Genomic DNA, 14,660 nt, shown 5'->3' with positions numbered 1-14,660 from the left:
GAATTTGTAGATTAAATGTATAGGTAAATGAATCTATGCTCAACAAAAGTAAAAATTCGACGAGGGTTATAGAGTACCGAAGTGTGACGTCATCAATTTTCACTTTTTTAAACTCAATGTATTATTGGCCTGGTTCCTAACATTTAGAACCAGGCCAATAATACACTGACTTCAATGGGGCTAATTATGTATTCATGAGGTCATATCTCAGGCCCCAATGGACCGATTCCTACCAAATTTTGGTAGTGGCGGTTTTACATCATGCTCTACCAAAATATGGTATCAAAAACGCTAAAATGCTAAGTTTTTTGTGACGTCATCACATCGGTACTCCATAGGATTCGGGAACACATTTGCTCCAGCGACGATTGCTCCAGACTTTATTTCGTCTATGGTTAGTGTTGCAATAGGGTTTTATTATATTAGGTTTGGGATAGGGTATAGTGTAAAATCCAGGGTTAAAGGTGAACATTCCATTAATGTGTGAAATTTGCAGTGGGGCAATTGTCGCCAGAGCAAATGTCATGGAACCATCGGATTCAGTCCAATTTCGTTGCAACTCAAGGGAAAATTTGGGGCATCTTGCTTGGTACAAGAACACGTCACCAGTCATGCATAGACACACTCTCTAACAGCTTTATGAAACGGTTCCATGACATTTGCTTCACCGACACTTGCTCCGCTGTTAATTCCATACACTAAAAGGAATGACCAACTTTAACCCTGGATTTAACACTATGCCCTACCCTACACCCAACCCTAAACCTTACATAAAACCCTATTGAAACCCTAACCCTATATCTTAGAAGAAATACAAGCCTGGAGCAATTGTCACTGGAGCAGATGTTGAGTCACCTATGAAACACCCGAAGGTAACCGGTGGGCATTTCTTAGAACCATTATGCAAGATTTTACACCTGACAGGAACATGTTCTGTGGTGCTAGGTCAGTTAAACAGGGACATATCATTTAGCACAAAGGATTACCGGTCTCGGTCATCCATAACTTATGAACAGTTTTATGAAACACCAACCAATGGGGACAAACTGTATGTACAGTTATTAATGGGATGGTCCAGGCTGAAGATATTTACATTATATCAAGAGAGTAAAATTCACAAAGCAAAATGCTGAAAATATGATCAAAATTGGATCCGATAACAAATAACGAAGTTATTGAATTTCAAAGATTTGCATAAACGAATTCCGGTGAAACAGTTTTAGGCATGTCTTTATGAATATTCATTAGGTGGGCTGATGATGTCATATCCCCACTTGTGCTTTTGTATTTTATTGTATGAAATAAGGTTTTTTCAAAAATTTTATACCAAGAACCAAAACAATGGAATTGACAACTGATTATTGCCACAACTTATTTCATCATAATGGAGACACATCATTTACACATGTATGAAAAAATGAAACAATTACCGGTATGATTTCATGTAATAACATAAGAAAAGGGAAAGTGGGGATGTGACATCATCAGCCCACCTAATGAATATTCATGATGCTTCATTATTTGTTATCCAATTTTGATCAAATTTTCAGCATTTTGCTCTGTGAATTTTACTCTTATTTATTTAGATATAAATACTTATAACCCGGACCATCCCTTTAAAAAGGGTACTCTGGGCTGAAAATAAATAAATTCACTGAGCAAGAGGCTGAAAGTCTCATCGAAATCTGACAACAAAGTTATCGGATATTAAAGTTTGGCAATATTTTGTGAAAACAGTTAAATGCACATCATCATGAATATTAGGTGGGCTGATGTCACTCCCCCACTTTCCTTTTAATATGTTATCACATGATAATTTGATATCATAATCATTTCATATTTTCATACATGTCATGGAACTGTGTGGCAAGAGTATGCACCTCCAGACTAGACACAGAAAGGAGATTGATTTCAGCAACCGCCTTGCCCCACAGCCCCAGATATTCCACTATACCATTTTTACCCTTTCTTTGAAAATTTCCCTACCAATCATCACTCTCTACTGAACAGAGGAAGAGGAGGAAGAGAATATATTCGTGTTGGAATCATTGATTTATTATCAGGAAGGAACATTTCAATGCACTCTTTTTAAAACTACTACATGTACAAATGTAGTCCCTGAAAAGAACCATCTCAAATCAAAATTAACAATCTCAGAATAGTAATTTCAGACAGGCATATTAGCCAAAATCTTAGATGCATGCAGTTAGGACAAGGGAGATTCAATGGTTAAAGTAAGATCATAATATACATGTACAAATACAAAAGATATGACCACAGAAGAAGAGGAAGAGAGAAAGAGAGAGGAAAAAAACATGAAAGAATGAGAGATTGACACAAACAGAAAGAGTGAGAGCGAGAGAGAGAGAAAAAAGTAAAAAGATGGAAGAGAGAGAGAAACAGATGTGCGTGTACCTTTACATGTAGGTCTAGTGAACAACTGTTAAGAGCGATTTGCTTCCACAATACATGTACATCTAGCCAAAAATAAAAAAAATACAACACAAGGGAAACATAAAAATCAGGACTAGGGACAATTGAGTTTGGGAATATATATATATGTACAATTTCTACATCACTATGTACAGTCCATGTATTGGATTTACACGTACATGTGTATAACAGGAAACAAACTACATGTACGCAATTCCTTATTTTACCAGTGATTTAATCTATTAAAGCAAGAATACCTTATGATCTAAATGTATAGCCAAAGTAGTGGATGCATACAGAGCGCATTGCATAATACTAGTATCATCAGAGGCAACTATAGTATATTCTCATTCCATAAAGTACAAAGCAGGATAAAATTTTGTACTTGTTTTCCAGCAAGAAGGCTTTAAAACAACACCAGCGCCCCATCTTACAGAGTTACGATCGATCCAATCAACCTCAAATGTATGAAAATCCATGAATGTCGTATTTTTTTCTTCAGAAAATTTGCACAAGGTCCTTTGTATTAAAACAAAGGCACACTAAATTTTCAAGAAAACATATATTCATGAACATGATACATCATATCTAGAAAATATTTTGAAAATATACCTGTGTTAGATGTTGATCCTGCTGGCTTTCCATAGTTATGGTTGATTGGATCAATTACATCTCTTGGTAAGACAGGGCCTTGGGGACTCAGAGCATTTCATGAAACAGAGTCATTAATTTTCACTGGCTATTGTTATAACCACCAACATCACTGTATCTGGTAAGTTTAGAGTAAAATAAGTCAGCAAAATTCATTGATTTTTTTTAAATCTACCGTTACATACATAAATACATGTATAACATCCCCCCTTATCAGTGTTTTCTGTTGATGGCAGTTAAGCCATTCTTGCAGGTAGCCCCGCAGTACAATACTCATAGGCTTTGTACAGATTAGAATCGAAATACAAAATACGACACAGGAGCAGCATTTGAATTTTGTATACTGGATTATACCTGTCTTGATATGAATAATATGAGACACACTATTGTTGGTTTTAATACTCAATTTTCAATGTGTAATCCTACACTACATACAGTACAAGATTAACTTCAGAGATTATCTATAGTTGGTTAATTTCAGAAACAATAATTTTTCTCCTAAACTGGCAACATTCATGCTGATGAGAATCAACTTGCAAAATGACCCCCCCCCCCCCCCCCCCCCCCCGGTCCAACATCCTTAACTTTGAAATAGTTTTAGTTTCCAATTCAACTTCAACTTTTTAATTGGTTTCAACCAAGAAACAAAATTTGTGCAGCAGATCAAATAGAAAAATTGACAAAATTATATTATATCAGTTAGTTCACATGTACAACAGCCTAATTTCATGTATACAACTGAAAAAATTACATTTGTGTGAAGGATCTGGCATCAATACAGCTATCAGGAAAATCAATTATGTAACTGTGTATAAAGGATATTCCACTGCAATTTCATCTTATCAAGAAATAGTCAGAATGAAACAGAAGATGCATCATTTTACAGTATATTTTCAGATTCAGATTTCCTTTTGTAACATATTAAGGAATGCAAAATATGATGGATTAATGATCTTCTTTTTTCTTGGAGCTGAAGCATCATCCAGCAATAAAGTTCCAACAATAAGGATTCATTTAATTTCTTACATCATTGGAAATAAAACAGACGAAAACAACATGCACTTTATTGTAGCATACCAAACAAAGTATAATTTGTAATAAATATCAATCTGAAATTTTTAGTGGGCAAGGTTTGAAATTTGCAAAGATTAAGAAAAAGAGATAAACTCACCCTACTGGTGTCAATTTATAATTCCTAATAAACTGATTTTATTTCCAGTTTAGTTTGTGTGATTTTGCACTGCACAGCAATAGCAACGTGCACTTTACAGTGACATATATTAAGCCACCATATTCAGAATTCAACATACATGTACAAATAAATGTCTCCAGAGGTCAAAAGTATTAAAGAAGTCAATCTACATGTACATGTACATACTGTATGACGTGATCTCAGACATGAACAGTCTCATTTAAATACATGTACATGTATGCTGTTTTAATCTGCCTTGAGAAATAGCAGTGGCGAAATATTAAAATCAACATTTATTTTCTCACGATTCTTCCCCATATGTTTTTTTTTAAATAGATGAACAATTTTTTTGAGTGGTATTCTTGCTCTCGATTAGACACCTACATGTACTTTCAATACTGTATGCTACAGTATCTTTGACCGACACGTACAAATAAGTACACGTATAGCGTTCCAATGTTATTCAAAATTACAGCATCACAGCACTAGCATTAGGTTGCATTTTATAGTCTATACACACATGTACGACAGAATCTCATCAACTTTCACCGAAACTACATGCATGATTAACCATGAAATTAAACTTGCTCACTGATCTAAATTTCAGCCTTATCTACAGATCTCTAGAAAATATGTTCATTTTTTTATAACTGCCTGAATTTCAGACATTCCATTGGATGTCAACGAATCATATTTGTCAGCAAGCAATCAGAGCATACAGTCCATTGTACAGAGATACTGTAGTATTCCATACATGTATAAGTATGAAACCAGCCTAACTACAGCTTATGAGTATTAAATAAATTATGAAAACTGAAGAAAAAATAATGGTTTAAATAAAATCTCTGAATTCAATCCAAACTACATGTCAATAGCAAATAAACAAAGATAAAAGAAAAATAATTGCCAATCACAGATAATAACTTTCCTCATATCGCATCACAATGTGCACTACATTTTTGATACTGGTAAATACCTCAGTCCCATTTGCTCTAAGGCGGCCGTACGGCAAGTCGAAAACAGCCGTTTTAACATTTTTTTGTACCAGCTACATATAGGTGGTTTGAATGAAAATTAATAAAACGGCTGTTTTTTACTCGCCGTACGGCCGCCATAGGGGAAATTCGGACTGTAATGTAGATTATGTAGTATAACACAACATCTTTCGTGTAGCAGATTTTTACATAGGACTGCACAGAACTTTATTAAAGAGCTTTTTTCTCAAGACCAAAAATGCTAATCAAACTTGGTAAGCAAATAATTGCCTGCTATCATATTGTAAGTCAAACACTTGTCTCCATTTACCCACTTCACATAAAGACCTCTCCATGCAAAATATGTACATTACTCTGGTTAATCTTACAATTTTTGGTAAAGATGGATAACTGAACAATCCCCAAATACTCAAATCCTTACTAACATAACCCTGTTTTTATACTTGTTCCCCTGCCCCCCCTTGCTTAATGTGTTACTTCGACCTATAGGATCGCTTGTTTACACAACTCGTTACTACTCACAAGAGCCGTTCACCCGCTCGTTGCACCCGATTATCCACCGCTCGGAATTCAAAGCGAAGGATCGACTTTCAGAAGGGCGCCCTCTTCTCAGGTCGTTGGGTCTGTCTTCTTGAAGCCAAACGACAGCTTCGGGCGACTGCTCTTTTTGTTCAGGATAAGCTCCTGTTCGGCCTTGTGACGGCGCTTTTGCTCGCGCTCAAACGCCTGGCGCTCCTCGTCCATTTTGCGTTGCCTCTCGACCATTTCCAAGCGTTCCTCGGCCTAGAAACCAGATAGATAGGGAAGTATGTGAATACAAGTCCAAAAGATATACATTTCTTTCTCGCAAAATGAGGTAAATCCCTTTTAGCGGTTCCTGATCTACATTATATAACAAATCTGATTACTTACCGAAAATTGAATTTCCTCATTTGCAAAAATGGCTTACGTGTATAGTTTAGCATAGTGTACATGATTGAATTTAGACCCCTTTTTTTTCTCCTTTCAAGTATAAGATATGTAACCAAAGAAATACAGATACCCTTCATGATAATGATCTCATTTTTCTTTCAGCAATTTACTCTATCGGTGAAAGAAATTCTGTATTAAAGAGTGCAAGGAATTACCAACCAACCCCTCATCCAAAAGTCAAGGTAAAGGGGAGGAAAAGGAAAAAAGAAACAAAGAAAAGGGGGAAACTGAAGAAAAAAAAGGGAAAGAAAATACCCATTAAATAAATACTGCACTCTTGTTTAATGAAATCATTATCATGACAGTAAACTGTATGGCACTGAAAATGATAAACTGATATTGAAAATACTAATAGTTTACATGTCACATCTTCAGGAATTCCCCCGCTTGCAGCATGTTCTATTGTTTGCAATGTTAGTACAAAAGCATCTTACGTACATGTAAAGAATTCATGGCATGAATGCACAATCAGTAAATACTCACGATTTGATGAAAACCATCATGACAGGGGCAAGAATAACCATTTTCTTCCTAATATTTTTATAGACATTGTCTTTGAAAAAAAAATAGAAAAAATAACACTTTGGCCAATTTTGTATACCACTGGCTAGTATACTGTCAGGCATTAGCAGTATTATATTCTCCCAAAGTATTACCCTATTATTGTAACTTAAGCTGTATATTAATCAAAAAATTTTTGGTGTATTTTGATTTTGGGTGCAGATCATTCAGGGATTTTTATGTGATTTATTTTAAAGCTTATGATAAGAACATTCAGGGGACCAAGGGGCATAACAGAGATTTAAAAGCTAATTGATTGGAGCTTAAAGATTGAAACTAATCAGCTACTTCAGTTTTGGACCATGAATGCACTCCATGAATGTTCAGGGAGTTCAGAGTAACTTCAGAGGATTGGGTGCACACAATATTTGTGCAAAAGGGTCCCAGACGTTCGTGGGCATTTGTACGGTGTATTCTGGGACCGGTTGCAACCGTGTTGGGGGGGAAACAAACCAAGTTAAACCAGCAAGCCATCAATCAGCGGGTACTTTCCAACTCCTTTTCTTGGCGGATTCCGGCTTTACAGCACTGCAATCTAAACTGTAAAATTCCTGTACCTCCAGTTTATTTTTAGCATCAATTGTAAAAAACAACAAGGCTCACGAGTGTCTGAAAATGTCATTAGAACGCGAGTACATGGTTTCAAGGCAGTTGTATGGACTGCCTAGTCCTGGCACTAAAGCGTTTAGCTGTGGAGGAAAAATGAATGGTCAGCTTATATTCAAATATCGCCTACTATATAGAGGTAGAATTCCATTAAATAGATCACCAACCAAAATGAATATATGAAACAGTAAAGACATACATTTGTACATTATACATTACATTCACCAGTGAATCTATATGTACAGATTATGTAGAAGGAAAATAAGGAACTAACATTACTAATTAAAGAAAAATAAAAAGGGAATAATATATATCTGTATCAATTTATGAATCCAAGCTCTAGATCTACAAAGCCCAATTCAATCATAGGAAAGATAAAAAGACATTAAAAAACAAAGGAAATTGAAATAAATTTGTCAGACCATGTACAATATTTTGGCATATTTTTCCCCATACATTTATTTTTTCAGTTAGAAAATATATAGAGGCAGGGAAGGTTTACTGTCTACTGAAAGTAAGAGTAAAAGAGCAAGGAAAACTTTACCAAGTTTAAAGTCAATATTATCAAAATTTAATGTTTAAGAAATCCATATTTTTATTTAAGGTGTATGCAGGAAGAAAATTTCCCCAGTTCACATTCTTAATTTTTATAAATAATAAGGCAAGGAGAATGTTGAAAAAAAGCATAGTAGATGAAAGAAAGGGCATTTTCTATTTAGTACTACAGTATGGAATGGTAATAATGTACATATCCATTGCACTCATCAGTAATCAAATTAAATAAATGCATTTTATTTTGGCCCTAACGACATAATGAACACACAACAAGAAACACAATGATGCTAGCTTATTAAGAAGACAAAAACGTTTTATAATCATTCAGGTTTTTTTATCCTTTTAATATCCTGAAGTCCTCTATCTCATTTGGATTAAAATTCTTCTCAATATCATTAACAATGGAGGAAAAGGAAGATGTATCATAGCCTCAGCATATTTAAAATTTCTTAAAATGTTAGTATCATGCAAAAATGGACTGTTAGAACTTTGAAATCAAATCACAAACATATATAAGTGAAATAGCTGAAAACAATCAAACCCAATAGAACTCAGTACAATGTATTACTGGTGTCATAATACAAAAATGCAATACCCCCATTCAACTATTAAACTGTCGTACTATCACGTAGCCTTTCATTGTTTATTCAACTCCAAACGTTTATTTACATTTCCTTCTCAAAGACAGAAGGAAAAGGGCAAATCCACTACCACAAATCAACCTAGATATATTTTGTCTTTACTCTTATTCCCTACATGTATATCTTCCAGCGAGTTCTCAGCAAATAGTTCAAATATCGTACATGTATGCAAGATTCCCCCCGAAACAGAATATTGATAGAAATTGATACCTATTAAAACCCTACATGTATCTCTACATATCATGGTTTTTGACACACAACACATACTATACATAAACATATGGCCCAGTAAACTTCATTCACAGTTTGATGTCATTGGTTATTTTCAATATCCATTACTAGTATATCTGTACATTTTACGGGTGTCTAATTTCTTGTAGACCAAGAACTGGCATCTGAAAATGCAATATTTTGGTTTGACTGGCCTTTTATTTGACAAGAATGTATGGAATTGTCAGGTAATGGGTCCTGTTTAACCCTCAAGAATGATAACCATAAATTGGTTGATGAAAAAAATAACTTGAAAGATTTTGTTGTTTGGTGATTTGATCAAAGTCACTTTAGGAAATTAGGATCACTGCAATATGGCCGGTGGTACATGTATATTGTATTCCAGTTGAGTGCAACAGTGAAATCTAAATGAGTGCAAGTAATAAAACAAGGATTAATCAATAATCATCATCCTAATTTTCTGTAATCTATATGTACAGTACATCAATGTAACCAGATTTCTCTTTTTAAAACTCATAGTAAATCAGAGTACAGTGCCAAAGACAATATACTGGATATGTGGTTTACTGGACCCTTTCATGACATACATAAAAATATATTGGATAATAGGATGGATTTAAATGATTTATCAAAGAAAAGCAGGAAAAATAATATCATACAGATATAGATGCATGAGGTTGTTTGTTATCCTACATAGGGGAAAAACAAGCAACAAAATTAAATTACATGATGCAATGTAAAGAAATTGTGTAGATGCACAAAAAAAAAATAGAGAGAAAAACCTGCGGAGGGAAAATCAAACATGTTAACTTGTGGGGAGGATGAGAAGGTCTGGGTCGTCAGGAGAAAATAAAATCAAGTCCTTTCTTCATAATTTGCTCCCCTCCCCTCAATTTCTTCCTCTTTCTGTTTGCATTAAAAACTAATTTCTCTTTCCCGTCTTTTTTTTCCAGTTTATCAAGATATTTTTTTTGTTTGAAGTTCTTTGCTGTGTTTTGGGTCTTTTTCTCAACCTCCCACAGCGACTAGACATCGACAACTCACCAATTTTCTTTGAGCTTCCTCAATCTTGCGCTGATTTTCATGCATGATCTTTTCAAGGGCCTCTCGTTTCTCTAGTTCTTCCTCCTACACCAGGTTCAACAAGGAGAAAGAAGTACACATACAGTACAGTGTAATATTCACCTAAACTGGCTTCATATTGTAGATGTAATGAATAAGCAGTGATAGATTCAATTCAATTCAAATAAACATTTTCTTTCATTTCATTATATTACCTGTATTTCGTGAACATAAGTAGGATTTTATTACAGCAAGTGTAATGTAAAATGATTTCTTTGTGATATATGCCCTATAAAAGAATTGTTCATCATCATCAAGAGTTAATATCGAAAGTGAAGTACTGCATCTGTGCGTAAGGAACCAGGAACTGTTTGTGAAGGTCAGGGCACAAGATATTATCAATGTGGTTCTGGTTGTATTGCCTTATATTAAAGATTTTCAACTGACCTCTTTAGCTTTCTGTGCTGCCAATTCAGCTTCCCTCTGTTTCTCCATCTCCTCCATCATCTCCTTCTCCATGATCTTCTTAGCTTCCTCCACCCTCCTTCTCACTTCCTCTTCTATGTCATCTTTCCTCTTCTCCAATTCCTCCTCCACCCTCTGGGCCACCATCTCCTCCACTCTCCGAGTCACCTCTTCCTCTATCAGCTTGGCTTCCATTTCCTGCTGTCGTCTGGTAAAAACAAAAACACAAAAAAAAGGATATGAACAATAAAGATCACTCATCACCATCTGCCTGAATACTTGCCTCAGAACTTGGAATACTCTCCAGGGAGTGGAGAACATGCATTACATTCATGCAGGAAAGTCTTGAACCGATCGCAGGGATGATAATACATGCATCTGTCAAAGCACTTGGACTTACATCGTACTGTAGTCATCATTCCGATGTTCTACACAATTCACAAAGAATAATTCATTTTAAAAATCCATGTTACAGTATTTAAGTGTACAGATAAGGGGGGTTTATAGGCTTACCTACATCTTACTCTGCCTTAATTGTTTTTTTTTTTTTTCATCTGACAATTTTACCAGATATATTTCAACAACCTTTCCCCAAATTTCAATCACAAACACGTCTCAATATCACTTATCAGCTTGAATATACAGTCAAACTGGACAACTATTTCGTCTTTTCCCAGACTCTTAAGTCACTTTGACTTGTTTTCCCTACACAGCCACAAATATCTTCTTCTTTCTTTTTTGGTGATGCAACATTTCCTCCAGCGTCAATTGCTTTGAAGTTTGATTGCACACTACGGTCACTACCTCAATCTTGAAGTTTGTGATTTTTGTTGCAGACTTTGCAATTTCAGTCAAAAAGTTCACAATTTTTTCGCCCCCCAAAAAACATGAAATTTGAAACTAAGTCTAAGTCTAATCTTTGCGCCGACGGTTAGCCGAAGCCCAAGATTTCAAGTTTACGAATTACGTCTTGAGCCAAGGTCTAACAAACTAAAGTTAGGCCTAGAGGCTAGGACCCTAATTGCAAACTGTCTTTGCGACGAAAAATTGTGAACTTCATGACAAGTAAAAAAAACAGGCGCTAATGCAGTTTCGCACCGGCCAATTACCAGCATACCTCATCACCAATACTTGTTCCCAAATGTCATGACAAGTCTCTCAGTCACATTTCGAGGTCAAATATCGCGATCGGGAACGGCTGTATTTTAGCTTTGATCTCGATGTCGTTGTTCGAATCCTCAGAGTCAGACATCACTTCACGGATCGCTTGGATTCGCCGTGCGCCGTAATGTTGATATGGACTGAAGTTACCAACCAAATCATGCGAACATGTGGCGAACAAACTGCCAGCATGCTGCAGGCGACTCTTTTGGTCGCATATCTTCACTCCATATCAACATTACGGCGCACGGCGAATCCAAGCGATCTGCGAAGTGATGTCTGAGGATTCGAACAACGCGACATCGAGATCAAAGCTGAAAGTGAAATACAGCCGTTCTCGATATTTGGAAAAGAGGTGGGTATATTGACCTCGAAATGTGACTGAGAGACTTGCCATATGACATTATTTTGGGATTAACTATTACTAGTATTGGTGATGAGGTATGCTGGTATTCAGCCGGTGCGAAACTGCATTAGCGCCAAAAAACAAACCCCAACTTATTCTCACATTCTTCTCTGTCTTTCCAGTTCCACCCTCCTTTCTTCTTCTTGTCTCCTCTGCACTTCTTCATGAGCATTTCGCTTGCTCAAATCCCTGCCGAAAATATCAATTTCAGGACTTGGCGTTTTCCGTTTTGATTTTGATCTTTCCCGTCTCCTTCTTTCTCGAGATCTTGATCTTGAACGACGAGATGATTTGCTACTTTTGTGTCTCTCCGACCGCTCTCTGTCCTTTGTCGACCTGTCTGAGTCCTTTCTTTCATGTCTGTCATGTTTGTCATGTTTGTCATGTTTGTCTTTTTTGATCTCCCGCGCCTTCGATTTTGACCGCGATCTTGATCTGGATCTTGAACGAGTGTGAGATCGTTTTTTCTTGCTAGATTTTCGCTCTGTTGATGAGCTCCTGCTTCTTGAACGAGGCATGATATCTTCTGATTCCGAATTTACAGTTTATAAACGATACTTTAACGTCAAAGTTCTTTAAATTGCAAGAACATGGGTCACCTTTTGGCCATTTTTGAAGCTGGTTAATATCAAACGTACGCAATTGCAAATCCGCAAGTTTTTCCGCTCACGCATTTCGCGCCACGAAACTCGCAATCAATTTTCGCTCTCTTAAAACTGCCATTTAATCAAAATGAATTCTACTCTTCAAATGAAAAAAAAATCAAGGAACTAAAAAAAGGGGTTATATACAAATATCAAGTATAACACCGATCGAAATGTCATTGAAATTTTAAATTATTTAGAGCATTTTAGAATGCGATTTCTGTATTATACCGAAACAACAAGCAATGTTTGTGAGTTAGAAAAGGCCGAACTAGATTTCGGACGACTTGTTTCAATCGGGTGCAAAAGCGGAAATGTACTGAATCATATAATTATGGGGGGCATAGTCAGAGAAAGCGTCCAACTCTTTAGGGGGGGGGGGTAAATGTTGGTTCGCATGCCTGGGCCGGGGAGGAGGGGGAAACTTCTTCTTCTTCTTATGTTGGTTTGAGTGGCGATTAGTCATATTTGACTATTGTCGCCATTGACTCTGTTAATAATAAAAAATCTCACTTAATTCTCACATAATGATATTGTTACCAATATGATACGTATACATATATATGAAATATTTTTCTTGTGCATCCTTCTAATATGAAAAAGGATAATTATAATATGTACAAAAGTTTGTCGTAACTCTTGTCAAAATGGCATATAAACAAGTCTGCACCAAAAACAAACCGCTATCTTTAGCTCAGTTCCAACTATACACAACAAAAAAAGTAAGTCCCCCCTAAATCAAATTGCTGTAACTTTCGAACGGAATTATTTTGAGATATGATATTCCGTAGGTGGTTTTCTACACTCATTAAGCAACTCCTGGGGAAAAATAAGATTAATCGGTTGAGTCATGCATGAGTAATTAAAGATTGAATTAAAAATGACAATTTTTGAAAGTCACACGAGTCGTTTTTCAGATTGTGCAAATACAAAGTTGGGCAAATGTTGTCTTTAGGTGAATTTTATGGTGTTATGCTGTTTAACTATCCATCATATAGCCACTCCACACACAATTTTGATATCATATGTTCATGGTTGAGTGAGCACAATGTATAGCAGGGGCCGCGGAAGCGGGGGGGGGGCTGGGCGGGGAGCTTCAGTCCCCCCCCCCCCACTTTTTTCCAAAAGCACATACAAAAATGTAAACATGACCATACGATTGTGATTTTTTTGTACGGTCAGCCCCCCCCCCCACACTTTGAAAACCCTTCCCCGGCCCCTGTATTGTGACGTATCATCCTAGGGGTTTATGGTAGTATCCTCTACAACTTGTTAGATCATTTTAAAATTTGAAAATGTTGGTGGCTCCCCCGATTATAGGCCCCTCCCCCATTTTAAAATTCTGGACCCACCACTGATTTGTCCATAAATTGAACTGATCATGAGAAATTGTTAGGAAAAGAATACATTTATGCAGTATAAAGAGTATTCATTCCTAAGTTTTCAAATGTGCTCGCTCAACCATGAAAATGTTTAAAGTTCGGAAAGTGTGTGGTGATAGAAATGATGGATGATAAAAAACAATAGCAATTAAAGTCTTATTTGAAACCGAATTTGCCCCCAATATTCACTTTATTACCCTTTAAAATGAGTCTGTGACATTGAAAATACAAATTTTCCCACTTTGATGCGTGCTCACTCATCCATAAATAAACAAATCGATTTCATTTTTTGCACAGAATTCTGCCCATAGGTTGATAAACATTACTGCCAAATAACATTGCTAAAGACAGCCGTGAAAAAAAGTTCCACCGTATTGAATAAGGGGTTACTTATTCTTAAACATGTGCACCCATAATGTACACAAGTCTATGAGAGACGAAGTCAAAATTTTAACAAAAATGAAATGAGGGTTTGTTCCATGGACGGTTTTTGTTACTTCTGCCAATAGTTATTTCATGAAACTTCGTACATGGCTTCAGAGTAACACTATCCTAAAGGCGCGCACACCAAAATAACAATTCGATACGACACAGGGTGGGGCCAAGGCCTTGAACTTTCTTCTCATTTGCATAATTTTCGAATATTGTGTGCTCACTGATGCATTAAACATCGGGATTTTCATAAAAATCAAATCAAATGAAC

The 14,660-nt window shown here is 36.1% G+C and overlaps 1 protein-coding gene across 1 annotated transcript; it reads right to left on the bottom strand.

Annotated features, from left to right (window-relative positions):
• Positions 1-2,033: 2,033 nt before the first annotated feature.
• Positions 2,034-12,599, bottom strand: LOC129279360 (arginine and glutamate-rich protein 1-like). The gene is made up of 4 exons (XM_054915455.2): positions 12,034-12,599; positions 10,347-10,572; positions 9,882-9,965; positions 2,034-6,054 (listed from the first exon to the last, which is right to left on the bottom strand). Exons 1-4 carry the CDS (start codon positions 12,447-12,449, stop codon positions 5,881-5,883), a joined length of 900 nt encoding a protein of 299 aa, XP_054771430.1. The 5' UTR covers positions 12,450-12,599; the 3' UTR covers positions 2,034-5,880.
• Positions 12,600-14,660: the final 2,061 nt, after the last annotated feature.

The sequence above is a fragment of the Lytechinus pictus genome, chromosome 16 (assembly GCF_037042905.1).
Source record: "Lytechinus pictus isolate F3 Inbred chromosome 16, Lp3.0, whole genome shotgun sequence".
Lineage (NCBI taxonomy): Eukaryota > Metazoa > Echinodermata > Echinoidea > Temnopleuroida > Toxopneustidae > Lytechinus > Lytechinus pictus.
This window is presented reverse-complemented; position numbering and strand designations above follow the sequence as displayed.